We start from the raw sequence: 14338 nt of genomic DNA on the forward strand, positions 1-14338 counted from the left end.
TTTTTTTTTTATTTAGTAATGTATTATATTTATAAATCCAAAAGTTAGGCCAGAACCAAACATTTTGTTGCCATTTAGTTTTTAAAGACAAGAGTCTTTACTTTATGACCAAGGCTGTTTGGAACTCACTAGTGGCTCATGCTGGCCTTGACTGGGAGACTCTGTCTCTAGAGCACTAAGATTATAAGCCTGTGCTGCGTCCCTTACTTTGAACTTGCCAACTGATAACCCAGAGAGTGGTAATTTTATAAGAAGGGATGCTGTTAATGTGTTACTGAAAGTTATGTGCAGGAAATAATATTGCTGGGTTGGAGTGCATGCACCTCAGGATGAGTGCTCCCTTAGCGGGTGTGCCAGCCTGTGTTTGAGCTCAGTATTGGGTGGGTGGAATAATGTGGGCATGTTTGTTTGAATCAGTCTTGCTGTGTAGCTTATGCAGGCTTTGAATTTAGATTTTCTGACAGTCCTTGAATGGCTGAGATTACAGGCTGACACCGTAGAAATGCTCTCATGGCATCTCTATGGTAAATCCAGCCATTTGCCCTTAAGACAAGGGAGCTGGCATTGAGAGAATTTAACAAATTACTATTTTGGATAACTATGTCATAAAACAGGTTTTATTTCTGCAACTGTAGTAACTTACGGAGAAAACCAAACTGAGGAAACTGTCATTGTAGTATCAATAGAATGCATACACAGGTTAGTAACTTAGGAACTTTTCATTAGAGTCCTGGCCTAAAAGAACAATGTGCTAGCAGGAGTCAGGTTTGTGCTATACATGAGAAAGAGCCATGGACTGGTGATCGTCTGTTCCTTTATTCATTGTGCATTCATTATTTTAGTACATCATGCACTGTGCTAGACTGGGAAAAAGTGGTGAAACTTAAGTCAGTCTGCTTCTTAGTGATTTCTTAGTGATGTGACGAAAAGGTTGTTGGAAAATATCCTCTATGATTTAGTAAGTTAAAATTTAAAAGTAATTGCTGATTTAATTAAGATAGATACAGGTTGAAGACCAAAGGTAGTTTTCCTCATTCATTACTTCTGATCCTGGCAGCTTTTTTCTTCTCTCTCTCTCTCTCTCTCTCTCTCTCTCTCTCTCTCTCTCTCTCTCTCTCTCTCTTTAGACAGCGTCTCTTTGTAGTCCAACTGTCTGGAGCTCAGAATGTAGCTCAGACTGGCCTCAAATTTAGGAGATCCTCCTGAGTGCTAGAATTAAAGTCATGTGCCACCACTCTGTCTTTAATTCATTTTAAAGCCACCTTAACAAGTGACCACAGCCATAGTGGCTTTAGGCAAGAAAGAATTCTCTCAGTTTTGGAGGCCAGAGTTAGGAGATATAGTTGTGTTTTCTTGAAGACTCTAAGGGAGAATCTGCTTATAGCCAGCGCGCCCCCGCCCCTTCTCGGCTTTTGGTTGTTTTAATCTTGCTCCTTAGTTTCTGACTGCATCTGCCCACATGTCCTCATTGCCTGCCACCTGTGCCACATCACTGCCACACAACTGACCTTGGGCCTCTTTGTTCTGAGGTTGCAGCTCCCACAGGGTTTCTTGTTTTATGAGTCTGTTTTCTGTTAAATTCCTGAGACCTTTTGAAACTCTGTCTATATAGTGCATTTTCTCAGAGGTCTTGTTTTCTCTTCTTTTCATCTCTCCTATGTTGTAGGTAGTAAGTAGAGGATATTTATTTTGAAGCCACACATATTCTTGAAATATTTTGTTGTTGTTTGTTTTTCAAAATAGGGTTTCTGTTTGTAGTTTTGGATGTCCTGGAACTCACTCTGTAGTTCAGTCTGGCCTCAGAAACTCAGAGGTCTACCTATAACACCACTGGCCAGCTAGTCTTGAAAATTTAAAGGAATTTATTTAGAACTTGTTTGAATCTTTGATTTGTTTTGAGCAGGAACAATGAAATGTAGTAAGATTTGTCTCCTCAAGAGCTCAGTGTTCTCATGCACGTACAGCCTCACAGCCACTGTGATTACCTGCACAAGATGAAGCCACTTAGTGAGGAGTGGAGCTGGCTCATGAGGCTCCACCTCCTCGTTGATGGCTGTAGGGGGGTGGTTGGTGTGTGCGTGACCACTGGTAGGTTGCCAGTGCTATGTTGGATAGCCTCACACCCAACAGGCAACACTAGTTAGATGCAGTGGATTATTTATGTGTGGGGGGATGGGGTGAGAGGAGAAGTATTGGGGGAAGGGAACGTGGAGAATTTGGGTTGGATATGCTCAATGTTCTATATGTTATAAAATTATCAAATAAATAAAAGTATCCCTACAACATTAAACATGTTGAAGTCCTCTAGTCAGGAGACAAATTATTTCAAGTGAAAAATGGTCACACTAGGGGCTAAAATCCAGACAAAGACTATGGAGGGAGTGACACATAGGAGGAAGATCTATAGCAGGACTTATAAGGAATAAATTACCTTTCCATAGCTAGGTTGTTCAGATGCTGATAGACCACTTGCCTCATAGTGGGGCTTGAGCAAAGTGGATGATGATGGCTCCTGGCCACATGAGAGAGTAGTGAGTGGAAGGAAGAAGTCGGTCACATGGTTCAACGTCACAGACATAGGGTTCTTTTCTCCTAAAGTTCTTTTTCTGCCCCGTAAACCCTAGTCTAACTAAGCACTATGGAGTGAACATTCTAAATATTTCTGTGTCTGCACCGTCCAGCATAGTAATCATGCCACCATTGAAAATTGAGCTGTGCTATAAAAAACACTCTGAAGTTTTAAAAACAGTATTGGTGAAAACACTATAAATATCTCAGCTTTCAAGTGAATATCTCTTATAGGCCAGGTTTTGGCTATATTGGGTTAAAACCAATATTATATAATTCATTTCATCTTTTTTCAGTTCCTCGAGGCTAAATTTGTGGTTGGCATTATGGTTTTATATTTCTCTTGTGTAATCCTAAAGAATAAGCTCTTATATATTAATCTTTTGTGAGATTGAGCAAAAGAAAAAACCCACAGAGGCACCTTTTTGAAGAAAAATATGAGAACACAGTTATATTAAACATTTTTAATAGCCGCTGTAAGGTGCTGTGATAGATTGAACTAGAAATGCATTGCTTAGGCTATGACTGAGTGAAGCCCGTGGGAACCTAAGTGGCTAACTAGCATGGCAGTGAGGGCTCCTTTCCTACCCACTTCCCAGGAGTTTCCACTCTTCTTGTTTTTGAGGTTTCTTTTACGTGTTTTGTTTGCATGTCTTTCTATCCCCCACATGCATGCTGTAATTGCAGAGGCCAGGAGAAGGTGTCAGAGTCCCTGGAGCTGGAGTTACAGGTGATTGTAAACTGGTTGCTGGGAATAAAGCTGAGTCCTGTAAGAACAGCCCTCTTGAGCCACTTTTCACTGCTAATATCTTAACCTAATATAGGTTTTATTACAGATTTAGACTCTGTCCTTGGGCCCCTACCATCTCTGTTCCTCACCCTCTTGGGGCTGGAGATAGAATAACTTTCCATAGTCATTAAGGCTTCTGCTAGAAGTGACAGTCTTAAAATTTTTTTCCTAAAACTATATTTCCCCTTCATATCTTTTATTAAGCATAAGCTCAAGGGAGCTATATCTTAATTTTGTTTTTTTCTTCAATTTGTCAAAGTTTCCTTAATGATACACATACACACACACACATATATTAAGATTTATTTATTATGGATACAGTGTTTTGTCTGTCTGTATGCTGGCAGGCCAGAAGAGGGTACCAGATCTCATTATAGGTGGTTGTGAGCCACCATGTGGTTACTGGGAATTGAACTCAGGACCTCTGGAAGAGCAGTCAGTGCTCTTAACCTCTGAGCCATCTCTCCAGCCCCTTAATGATATTTTTTGAGAAAAATAGTTTTCTTATGTAAAATGTCTTTATTATATGAGTTCTTCCATATAGTTGAATGTTTCTGGGTCTAAGAATATTTTAATGAATGAATTTGTGCATTAAATAGTTCAAAGTTCAGCATTAAATGGAATTGCAGTAAGTGTAAAGTATCTGAGCATGAAATATTTGCATACTTGCTTATTTTTTATCTAATGAGTTTATGAGGGAAGAAAGTACCAGTGCATCATTTCTGACCTCTTGTGTTTTAGGTGATCTGTAAATCGGATGCTCCAACAGGGGACGTTCTTCTTGACGAAGCTCTAAAGCACGTTAAGGAGACTCAACCTCCAGAGACGGTCCAGAACTGGATTGAGTTACTTAGTGGTAAGCTAATGTAGATGCTTTTTTTAATTATGGAAGATGGTGGTGGGGATGATAATTTAAAAAAAAAATTATCTCCTTTTACATGAGAAAGCAAATAGTCTTCTTTTAACCTCTGTTTTGTTTCAAGTCAGGGTCTCCTCACTTTGTAGCCCTGACTGAACTACAATTCATATCCACCTGCCTTTGCCTTTTAAGTGCTGGGATTAAAGGCTTGCACCACCATGCCTGTCTCCAATCATTCTTTATCAGAGTTATTTTGGGACAGTTTACTGTTTAGAGTGGGCCAAGCTGTGATGATGTCTTCATAAACTATATGCTATCTCTTGATCTTAATGTGTACCAGTCACTCATTGGGCTTAGTCCAGTCTGATGGTCAGTGTCTTGGTCACTGAATTTTCTTTTACAGTGGTACACCCAAACCAGTATTGTCCTAAGCGATTGGGTTGATAGGCTAAAGTGGTTATACTCAACTAGTTAACATTGTATGGCTGCTGACTGACCAAATCTTACTAGTGTGAGTGCTGACTGAACTTGACTTTCAACTTGAGCCTCTTGTGTGCTTCTCACCAGAGTAAGCATTAAAGAGATTTCTCCCAAAATATTGAAATACAGTAGGATGTCCAGTGAAATAGGTAAGAATTCACAAGACAGATATTTAGGCAATATCCCATGTTTTTTGATTGGCTATAAGTGCCAGAATGTTGTGTTCAGCACATCTTATTATTAGGCATATATTATTTTAGATGTATATTAGGAATGAGCTGCCTTGTTGACATGAAAGAAGTGGACATAGCTTGGGAGGAGAAAACAGTGCATTGCTAGAGTATTGGAACAACTGTTCTGGTCAGAGCTTAGTGATAGAATGCTTGGCTCCATTCACCTTTCTGTTGAGCAAATGGACCAGATTTCTGTTGACTGGTTAATAACTTTAAGTTTTTTTTATTATGTTTATTTATTTTAGTGTGTGTGTGTGTGTGTGGCAGGGGTTAGTGTGTCCTGGCACAGGGTAGAAGTCAGTTCTCTTTCACCATGTGAGATTGTCATGCTTGGCAGCAAGTGGCTTTGCTCACTGAACCATCACTCTGGTTTCCCACTCTATGAATTTAAGTGTGTGGGTCTGTGGTCACTCTGAGAATGTTTTTTTTTTAAATATTTATTATGTATACAATATTCTGTGTGTATGCCTGTAGGCCAGAAGTAGGCACCAGACCCCATTATAGATGGTTGTGAGCCACCATGTGGTTGCTGGGAATTGAACTCAGGACCTTTGGAAGAGCAAGCAATGCTCTTAACCTCTGAGCCACCTCTCCAGCCCCCTCTGAGAATGTTTTTAGGTATTTTTTTTTTTTGTTGTTTAAATTTCAGTTGTTTTAAAGTTGTCCTCATTAGAGGTATAGTCCTTAAGGATCTAGAATGTGCACAACCCTGGATTTGATGCTTACCTTGCACTTGCACTGTACAAGTACCAACAACAGAAAAGTATGTGGTGTACTACTTGAATGGGTATGCCAGTGTTGCATGGCACTGACATAGGCGCTATGAACTTAAACAGAGACACTTGGAGATTGACGACCACCCACGTGTGTCTAATAATTTAATACCTATGGCTCTCTAAAAGTTTGGTGGTTCAGAAAAATGTCCGAGGAAGCTTAGAAGTTGAAAGGAAGTAGACTTTAGACTACGCCTTTGAAAGGTAAAAATTGTACACACAAAAGAAAGTGTACCTTTTCAGAAGGATTAGATTGGGCCAGTGAGAAGGCTCAGCGGTTAACCAGGCACTTGGCTGCCAAGCTTCCCTGAGTGCAGTGTTTGGGAATAGATGGCCAAGATGTCATCTGGATTGTGAGACCTGTCCTGTCTGACAGGTACACAGATGTATGCATAGTTAATTGTAGAAAGTATTTGCATAAATGTGCTTATTTTATGTTGTATTAATTTGAATTCCCCAAAGTCAGCTATTATATCTTGTCTGACTTTAGTTTACGGTTGTCTGCCTTCCTAACACTGGCATTAGAAAACAGAGTAAAATCTAAAACCCAAGCTGTCAGGTGATCAGTAGACACTTTAGGAGACAGTGGATTGAGTTAAAAGTTGGAAGTCGTAGGACATTTGCAAGAAGGTCATCACTGTGTGCACTCTTGCTGTTTCTTCTTAGATATTTATTCTTTCTGGAAGTCTAGATGTAGTTTGAGTGCCCCTCCCCTGTAACTAATATTTTTATATAGGGCCTCATTCCCATTTTTTTCTAGCCAGTAAATTATGATGGTTTCTCTCACCATTTAATTGTGATACTTAGAAGGTTAGAAATAAGTCTTAATGTTTATATTCTTGGTACTATGATTCCTGAGAACATTGTAAATACTACCTTACCAAGTAACTTGCTTTTGTGTGTGTGTGCGTGTGTGTGCACGCGTGTGCATACACTTGAGCCCAAATGCACTTGTAGACACTGATTTATTCTGACTTTATTTGAAATGGTTTTATGCACAAAATGGCCTTAATTATTAATAATTCATAGTAGCAGCCTTTTATTATATACTTTAAGTCCTTTTCCAAAATAAATTGCAAAATTTTAATGACTCTTCTATGGACCAGTGAGATGAGTCAGAGGTTAAAGGTATTGCTGCCAGGCCTGATGACCTGGACCTGAGTTTGATTTCACATGATGGAAAGCTGTTCTCTGACTTCCATATTTGTGGTGTGAGTCACATACACATGCATTCACATGCATACTGAATAATGTAATAAAAGACTGTCCCAGATAATATAGTCTTTCTAAAACATGGTTCCCATTTTGTGTGCATTTCCTTTAAATGATGTAGGTGCTAACACTGGTTCTCTTTGAACTCCTTGTCTGATGTTTTTCTCATCTTTATTTTTTTGTTCGTAACTGACTTGGTTGGCTATTTGCATCCCCCATTAGTTTTGGGACATATGTTTTTCTTTGCAAATCTAATGTGTTATTGTTACTGTTTTAAAATTGAATACTCAATGTTGTGAATATTAGATTGTTAAGTGCTGAACTTTGTTATCTTTGTCTAAAGAGTGATTTTTTTTAGGGTGCCTGCCTAGCATGTGGGAGGTCCTAAATTCAATCTCAGTATTGTTTTCCCTCGCTCCCCGTTCCCGGGGAGGACTGTGGGTGTTGGCTTTAGCTTTGGTAGACAGGCCAGTAAGTTACTTGTGGATTACACTTTAAAGCTTGGATAGTACAGGTTTAGACTAGTTTTCACTTGATACTAGCTCAACCTTGTTCCTGAAGTGTGGTCTTTCTGAGTTCTCTTACGTCCTGGACTCAGTAAGGCCTTTTTCCTCAGGTTAGTTTGGTGACCAGGCTTTTCTCACCTCTCTGAAAACTCTTGGCATTCTTTAGCTTTTATCTATCTGTTTGCTTAGCTTTGCAGATTCTCACTTCAACTTGTATGGCTTACCTTTCTGAGACTTGAATATTATGCAGGACTCTAGATCTTCTGTACTCTGCCTTGTATTTTTCAGCTGCTTTAGCTGTCTTGGTCTCTGCCCACAGACTTGGGCAGGGTGTCTGCTGTGCTGTACTGTGGAATGCTCATTCCTGCTCTGTTCCCTCGGATGTGCCTCTAGGTAGTAGTGTACTTGGGGGCGGTTCTGTGGCTCATTAGGTTTTATCTGAGTCATAGGTTTTTGGAATGTTTTATGACCAGATATCTGAAAAGTCACTTTTAATAATTTTCTCTATTTCTAATAACATTGATGATTGCTTTGCTGTCCAGGGTAGTCTTTTATTTTATATGGGTGTCCCTGATTGTATGTATTTGTACTGAGTGCTTACAAAGGTGATTAAAGCATTATTTCCCCTGGAAATTGGAGTTAGAGCTGTCTGTGAGGCACCTGATATGGGTGCTGGGGATCAAACTTGGATATTCTGTGTGAGCATCATCGTGGGTGGTTGTCACTGAGCTCCTGTCAGGTATATTCTTCACTGTTGGGCGAGATACATTCCTGGTGCCACAGTGCTCAGAGCTATCTAGTGAGTAACTAATGGCGGCCACGCAAGGCTTTTGGTACTGAGATGTGACTTGCAAAGCTGAGGAACTGAAAATTTTAAACATTTTAAGTTTTATAGCTCCGTGTTACTAGCTTCAGTAATGTAGCTTAAGGCTGATTCTTAGTGTTCTAGAAATTCAGCTTTAGAGTTTTCACAGTGGAGAAAGGTGTTTGGGGTTGATTTTCAATGTGTTGCTTAAAAAAATACTTCGGTATTTTTTTTTCCCCAAACTGGAAAAATATTGGTGATCATTTAGAAAATACAGTTAAACTTGTTACGTATAATCTGAAAGATAACCAGAGTTACTAATATTTTTCATATGAAATAAATGGTTTTCTTTCTTTTTTTTTTTCTTTTGAGATAGGGTTTCTCTGTGTAGCCCTGGCTCTCCGGGAACCCGCTTTGTAGACCAAGCTGTAGATTAAAGGCATGTACCACCACGCTAAGCTGAAAGTAAATATTTTAATTGGAAATGCTTAAAGTATTTGTCTCGAAAGAAAGTGCTTATAGATGACAGACTTAAGATCTGAAAATGATACCAGGTGGTGGTGGCACATGCCTTTAATCCCAACACTCGGGTGGAAGAAGCAGGCAGATCTCTTGAGTTTGTAGCCAGCCTAGTAAGTATATGGAGTGAATCCCTGGATAGCAAAGACTACACAGAGAAACCTTGTCTCCAAAACAAAACAAAAAACTTTGGAGATGTTTTTTTTTTTTTCGCTTCAGGGGTCAGCTTTATATAATTTTTCATCCTTGTCCACACAAGCTTTGCTGTCTTTATAGACTGTTCTAGTGGCAGTTTCAGGAATAATTTATAATCAGAGAGCATCGTTTCCCTTTGTCTGTTGAAGATTGGTAGTTTGTAGGGACAAATCGCTGCTTTTATACCATAGAGACTTGGTTTTGGTGATTTTTTTTTTCTTTTTCTTTTTCCCCCTTGTTTTTTGTAGTCAGAGTTGAACCTAGGGTCTTGTGATGCTTTTATTGTGTAAAATAGTCTCTTATGTGTATCTCACATGCTTCCACACTTGAGATCCTTCTGCCTCCACTTGGTGAGTGTGTGCTCTACCACATTGCATTCCGCCTTATTGACTGTCTTTATAACAGCCAGAGCAGGCAGGAACAAAATTGAATATGTGGTTCATTACTCTTTTAGATAAAGGGTGGCTGTGATTTGAAGATTACTGTGCCTGAGAAAGCGTTGGGTACCTAGAACCCAGTCATCTAAACTTGGACTTCATGATCTAGTGGAGAGGGGGCAAGAATCATTTCTTTTGCTTATCTAATAGTTCATTTTTTGTTGTTGTAGTTCAGCAAATAATACCCATCATTTCTAACTTCTGGAACATTCTTATTTAGGTGAGACATGGAATCCATTAAAATTGCACTATCAGTTAAGAAATGTACGTGAACGTTTAGCTAAAAACCTGGTAGAAAAAGGTGTACTGACGACAGAGAAACAGAACTTCCTCCTGTTTGACATGACGACACATCCTCTCACCAATAACAACATTAAGCAGCGCCTCATCAAGAAGGTACAAGAAGCTGTTCTTGACAAATGGGTAAATGACCCTCACCGAATGGACAAGCGCTTGCTGGCCCTCATTTACCTAGCCCATGCCTCAGATGTTTTGGAGAATGCCTTTGCTCCTCTTCTGGACGAGCAATATGATTTAGCCACCAAGAGAGTACGGCAGCTTCTCGACTTAGACCCAGAAGTGGAGTGTCTGAAGGCCAATACCAATGAAGTCCTATGGGCCGTGGTAGCTGCATTTACCAAGTAACTGTCAGAATGGAATGTTTCCTTTTTCTCGTGAACCAGTAGTTTTTCTTCTATTGACATCTGGTTTCCTGTAGTTTGTACTTTCCCATACTAATAATTGGCTTTTGTTCTACAAAATTGTGGGTGGCAATTTCTTTTTGTATGTATGCGGGATTCTGCTGGTACGAGAGGCTTTCCTCTTTCTGTTTTTAACCAACCTTACTGCCATATTGGCACTCCATTCCCTCTTGCCATTCTCACTGTTACCTGGTTGGGTCTGCTGTACTCTGGCTTTCAGAGTACCTCCAGTCACCTCATGCACAGCTTTTGGATTACCTCAGCTTGTGTTTTCCCACCTGGCATTCTGCCTACAATTCAGACAAGTCACAACAAGGCCTTCAACTCACCAAAGGTAAATATCTGTATCTATTAGGACATTTTATACATAGACCTCAGTTGAGATGTATACTTAGCAAAATTATTTTTAAATTGAAACAGCACAGTAAATAGGTAATATAAAATGCCCCTTGGATTTTGCTTCCTATGTAAATCTATTGTGTGGTTACATGTGTTATAATTTTAGCTATTAAATCATAAAGGTCCAATTGTTTCACAAAGCCAGTTTGAGATGGGCTGCATTCCACTTATGCTGTATATAGTTCGGATTACATATGAATCGCCCCTTCTTCTGGCCACCTCTGCCTCGTCTTAGTATTCTGCAAAATTTAATTGTGCACCTGGTGCCCTTCACTAGCTTCATTGTTATTTGGTGGCAAACTCGACCTCTCATCGTTGAAGGAGAGAAAGATGTGATCTGTTCAGCTCTTTCTGAGCTGGGCCCCTCATGTTACTCCTTTGTGACTTTTAAATTCTTCCCATTCTTATGATTTCTGAAGGAAAGAGGCTTGTGACTAGTACTAATCTGGAGTACAGTTTTTTTTTTCTGTCCTTAAGTAAATTAATGTCTGCTCCAAAATATCATTTATCTACTCATCCATTCTTGGGAAAAGAAGATCAGATATCAGTCCTAGCAGATGTTGCATGTAAATTGATAGCAAGTAATGACTGCAACGCAGATGATTAAGACTTTTGTAACAGAAAGCTCTGCTATATTTTAATTTTATATACAATTATGATAATTAGCACATCGTAAGACTACAAACCTCTGCTTTTTAATGTTGATTTTATTCTTTATCACTGTTTATGTACCATTGGTTTCATAATGTAAATACTATACATTGAACAAATTAAATGTCAAATTTTTTATTACCATAGTTCATGTTAATAGTGGGGCTTTCAGGTGTCTAGAAGGTTTTGGTTAACATTTGATGCAAAAATACTAGATGTGTATAACTTTAGAGTTGAATTTTAAGGGACTCCCTAATATGTATACTATCTTTTTATCTGAAGTAATAAATAAACTATGATCTTGAAAGTGCCTGAATCACAATGAGCATGTCATTTGATTTTTGTGTCATCTCCTTTGCGTCAAGGGAAGTTTTACTTAGTATGGCACAGTGACATTTCAACTGCACAGCTTGGCAAACTGTCTTAAAGGAGCCGGGAAGGACGTACTTTAAACTTTGCAGCCTCATATGGTGTTTGTTGTAGAAACTCAGTTCTGCTCAATGAAAGCTGTCACTGACAATACAAATAAATGGCAGCAAAATTTTAGAGAAACAGACAGCTGGCTATGGTAATAGTTGCCATCCCCTCTGATGATGCTTGGGGGAAGACATTAAAATCACCTGATTCCCACCCAGTGACACTGCTGTTGGCAATAAAGGTGTGGTCTTTGTTTGTTTGTTTGTTGTTGTTTTTTAGACATGGATACTGAAAAATGACACTAGTACACTGAAATTAAAAGTTAATTTTGTTATTTTATGTATTTTATGTATGAGTGTTTTTCCTGTGGGTATGTATGTATGTGTACTCCGAAAGTGCTTGGTACCTGTCAGAAGCCAGGAGAGTAAGTACATCAGGTGTGAGCCTCTGTGTGGTGCAGGGAACTGGATGAGGGAGGTCCTCAGCAAGAGCAGTGAAGTCCTAATTGCTGAGCTCTCTAGCCCCACTGACATTTTATTGGGAAAAATTGTTTTTCTTTCGAAGGATTTTAGAAGTAAAATAGCAGGAGGAATAGGTGTCTCTAAGGCACTTGCTTCTGCAAGTAACATAGATAATCCCAAGCAGTTATTAGGGGTCTGGCCTGCACTTCTGCGTGTATCTTAGGGTCGTTTACAATTGACTCAGCCTGTGAGTGGCTCTAGATCCAGAAGGGGAACTTCCCCGAGCAAAGACTTTTGCTTATAAGTCTCTATTTTTGATTATTATTTTTTTTATCTGGTTGTTCTGAAAATGCCAGTGTACACCAGACTGGCCTCAATTGGACTCCGAGATCTGCCTACCTCTGCCTCCCAAATGCTGGGATTAAAGCGTGCAATGCCATGTCTGGCGCTTATAAGCCTCTTAAAAAACAAGAATGGTGGTTCTTTCGTGGGAGTAGTTATCCCTGCAGTTCATGTAAAATTAAAAGCTGTTAGCCCAAGATGCCCATGGCAGTAGATTTATAAAGTCTGTGTGAATGTCTGCTGTGTCTAAGGATGAGCAGTTACCGTTTCCTTTTGGCTTTACCACACAGTGTTTAATTGTTAAGCTTTCTGAAGAAAACCTGAACCAGTACAGTGGTCTAACAGACTGTATAAGGACTTTCTCTGCCTGTGAAGGCCTTGTGACATTCCCAGCCTACTTAGACTACTAACTCTAGTAGCTACTTAGACTTTTGATCCCAAGGTCAAGAGCAAACGGGGGTGGCATCCAGTTACAGTTTTCCTTTCTTACTTGGGCACTAGGAGGAGGCTGTTTTTCTCTGAGAGACAGATCCAGAGCAGCAGATATGCAAAACGTTCTTAAGGCAATTTAAAGGACATGCTGGTGTATTTATTTAAATTATAGGGATGTGAGAAATGGCTTTTAGAAGAAGCATAAATATGTTAGAAGGCCAAGAATGTCACTGTTCTGCTCAGGTAGCAGGAACTTCTGATTTATTCCGCCATTTAGGCCTTTTTTTTTTTTTTTTTTTTTTTTTTTTTTTTTTTTTTTTTTTTTTTTTTGGTTTTTTCAAGACAGGGTTTCTCTGTAGCTTTGGAGCCTGTCCTAGCTCTTGTACTTGTAGACCAGGCTGGCCTCAAACTCACAAAGATCCGCCTGCCTGCCTCTGTCTCCCAAATGCTGGGATTAAAGGTGTGTGCCACTACGGCCCAGCCAGCCTTTCCATTATTTGTGAACAGGTGGGTAAGTAATTTTTTAAATGATTTACATATTTTTATTTTATGTACATTGATTTACTTGCATGTGTGTCTGAGGGTGTCGGATCCTCTGGACTTGGAGTTACAGTTGTGAGATGCCATGTGGGTACTGGGGATTGAACCCTAGTCCTGGAAGAGCAACCAGTGTTCTTAACTGCTGAGCCATCTCTCCAGCCCCAGGTGGGTATATACTTGTGAGTGCCTTAGCTTTTCAGCACTCCAACAACAACAACAACAGCAAACACGACTAGTGAGTGATGCCCCCCATTATGTTGATCATGGGAGTCATGCCTGCCAGGCTTGACCCGCCTTGCCCCAGTAGCCTGGGAAGTATGTGTCATAAGTTTATGTGAGATCTTTATGAAGTTCCATTATATATTAAGTTAGAGCTATTGCCAGTTAGAGCACTCCGTTCTGTTTTGATCTTGAAAAGGACAAACATAGTTCATCCCAGACCACCGAGTCCTGAAGTTCTAAGCCCATCTTGAGTAAACTGTCATAGACATCATGTTTGAGCAGCACTGGGGAAGTGGTGGTATTGCTTCATCACATTGCATGCTGATCTTCAGGGAGGTGTGAATGGTATCATGGTTTTAACTGTGCACACAGTCTCAGCCTAATGTTAGACTTTGCTGTGCATTTATACTCGGAATAGTGGGTAGACACCAAGTATCACTGATGTGCAGTTTGCTTTGACAAGTGAATATTGTCTTTCCAAATAACTCCATTGTATTGCATATATTTGGTTATTAGAAGTAGTCTTGTGACTACATCTTTATGTTTCTCTGACTTTTGTAGGAGAAGTTCACAGAAATAGACTGCATGGAAGAATAAACATTAAAATGTAACAAATCAAGTCCGGCTGGTTTCTAAGATTGTTGCTGATATAATATGTCCACCAGTAATCTGGCTGTTGGCCTTTGCCTAGCTCTTATGGCAGAACTAACAAGTTGTTTTAATTGTCACAGGGTTATTGTTTAGGATTTTTTGGTGGTTTGCATTTTTTCTATGAATTTTGGTTTATCCTTTGCCT

At 39.5% G+C, this 14338-nt stretch overlaps 1 protein-coding gene across 1 annotated transcript in view; it reads left to right on the top strand.

Annotated features, from left to right (window-relative positions):
• Golph3 (golgi phosphoprotein 3) overlaps positions 1–11450 on the top strand; it is a 28872-nt gene extending 17422 nt beyond the window's left edge. The window contains exons 2-3 of the mRNA XM_005356744.2: positions 4100–4214; positions 9598–11450. Coding sequence (XP_005356801.1) covers positions 4100–4214; positions 9598–10022 — 540 coding nt within the window. The 3' untranslated portion in view covers positions 10023–11450. The remainder of the gene's footprint in view (positions 1–4099; positions 4215–9597) is intronic.
• The last annotated feature ends 2888 nt before the right edge of the window (positions 11451–14338 follow it).

The sequence above is a fragment of the Microtus ochrogaster genome, chromosome 19, assembly GCF_000317375.1.
Source record: "Microtus ochrogaster isolate Prairie Vole_2 chromosome 19, MicOch1.0, whole genome shotgun sequence".
NCBI lineage: Eukaryota > Metazoa > Chordata > Mammalia > Rodentia > Cricetidae > Microtus > Microtus ochrogaster.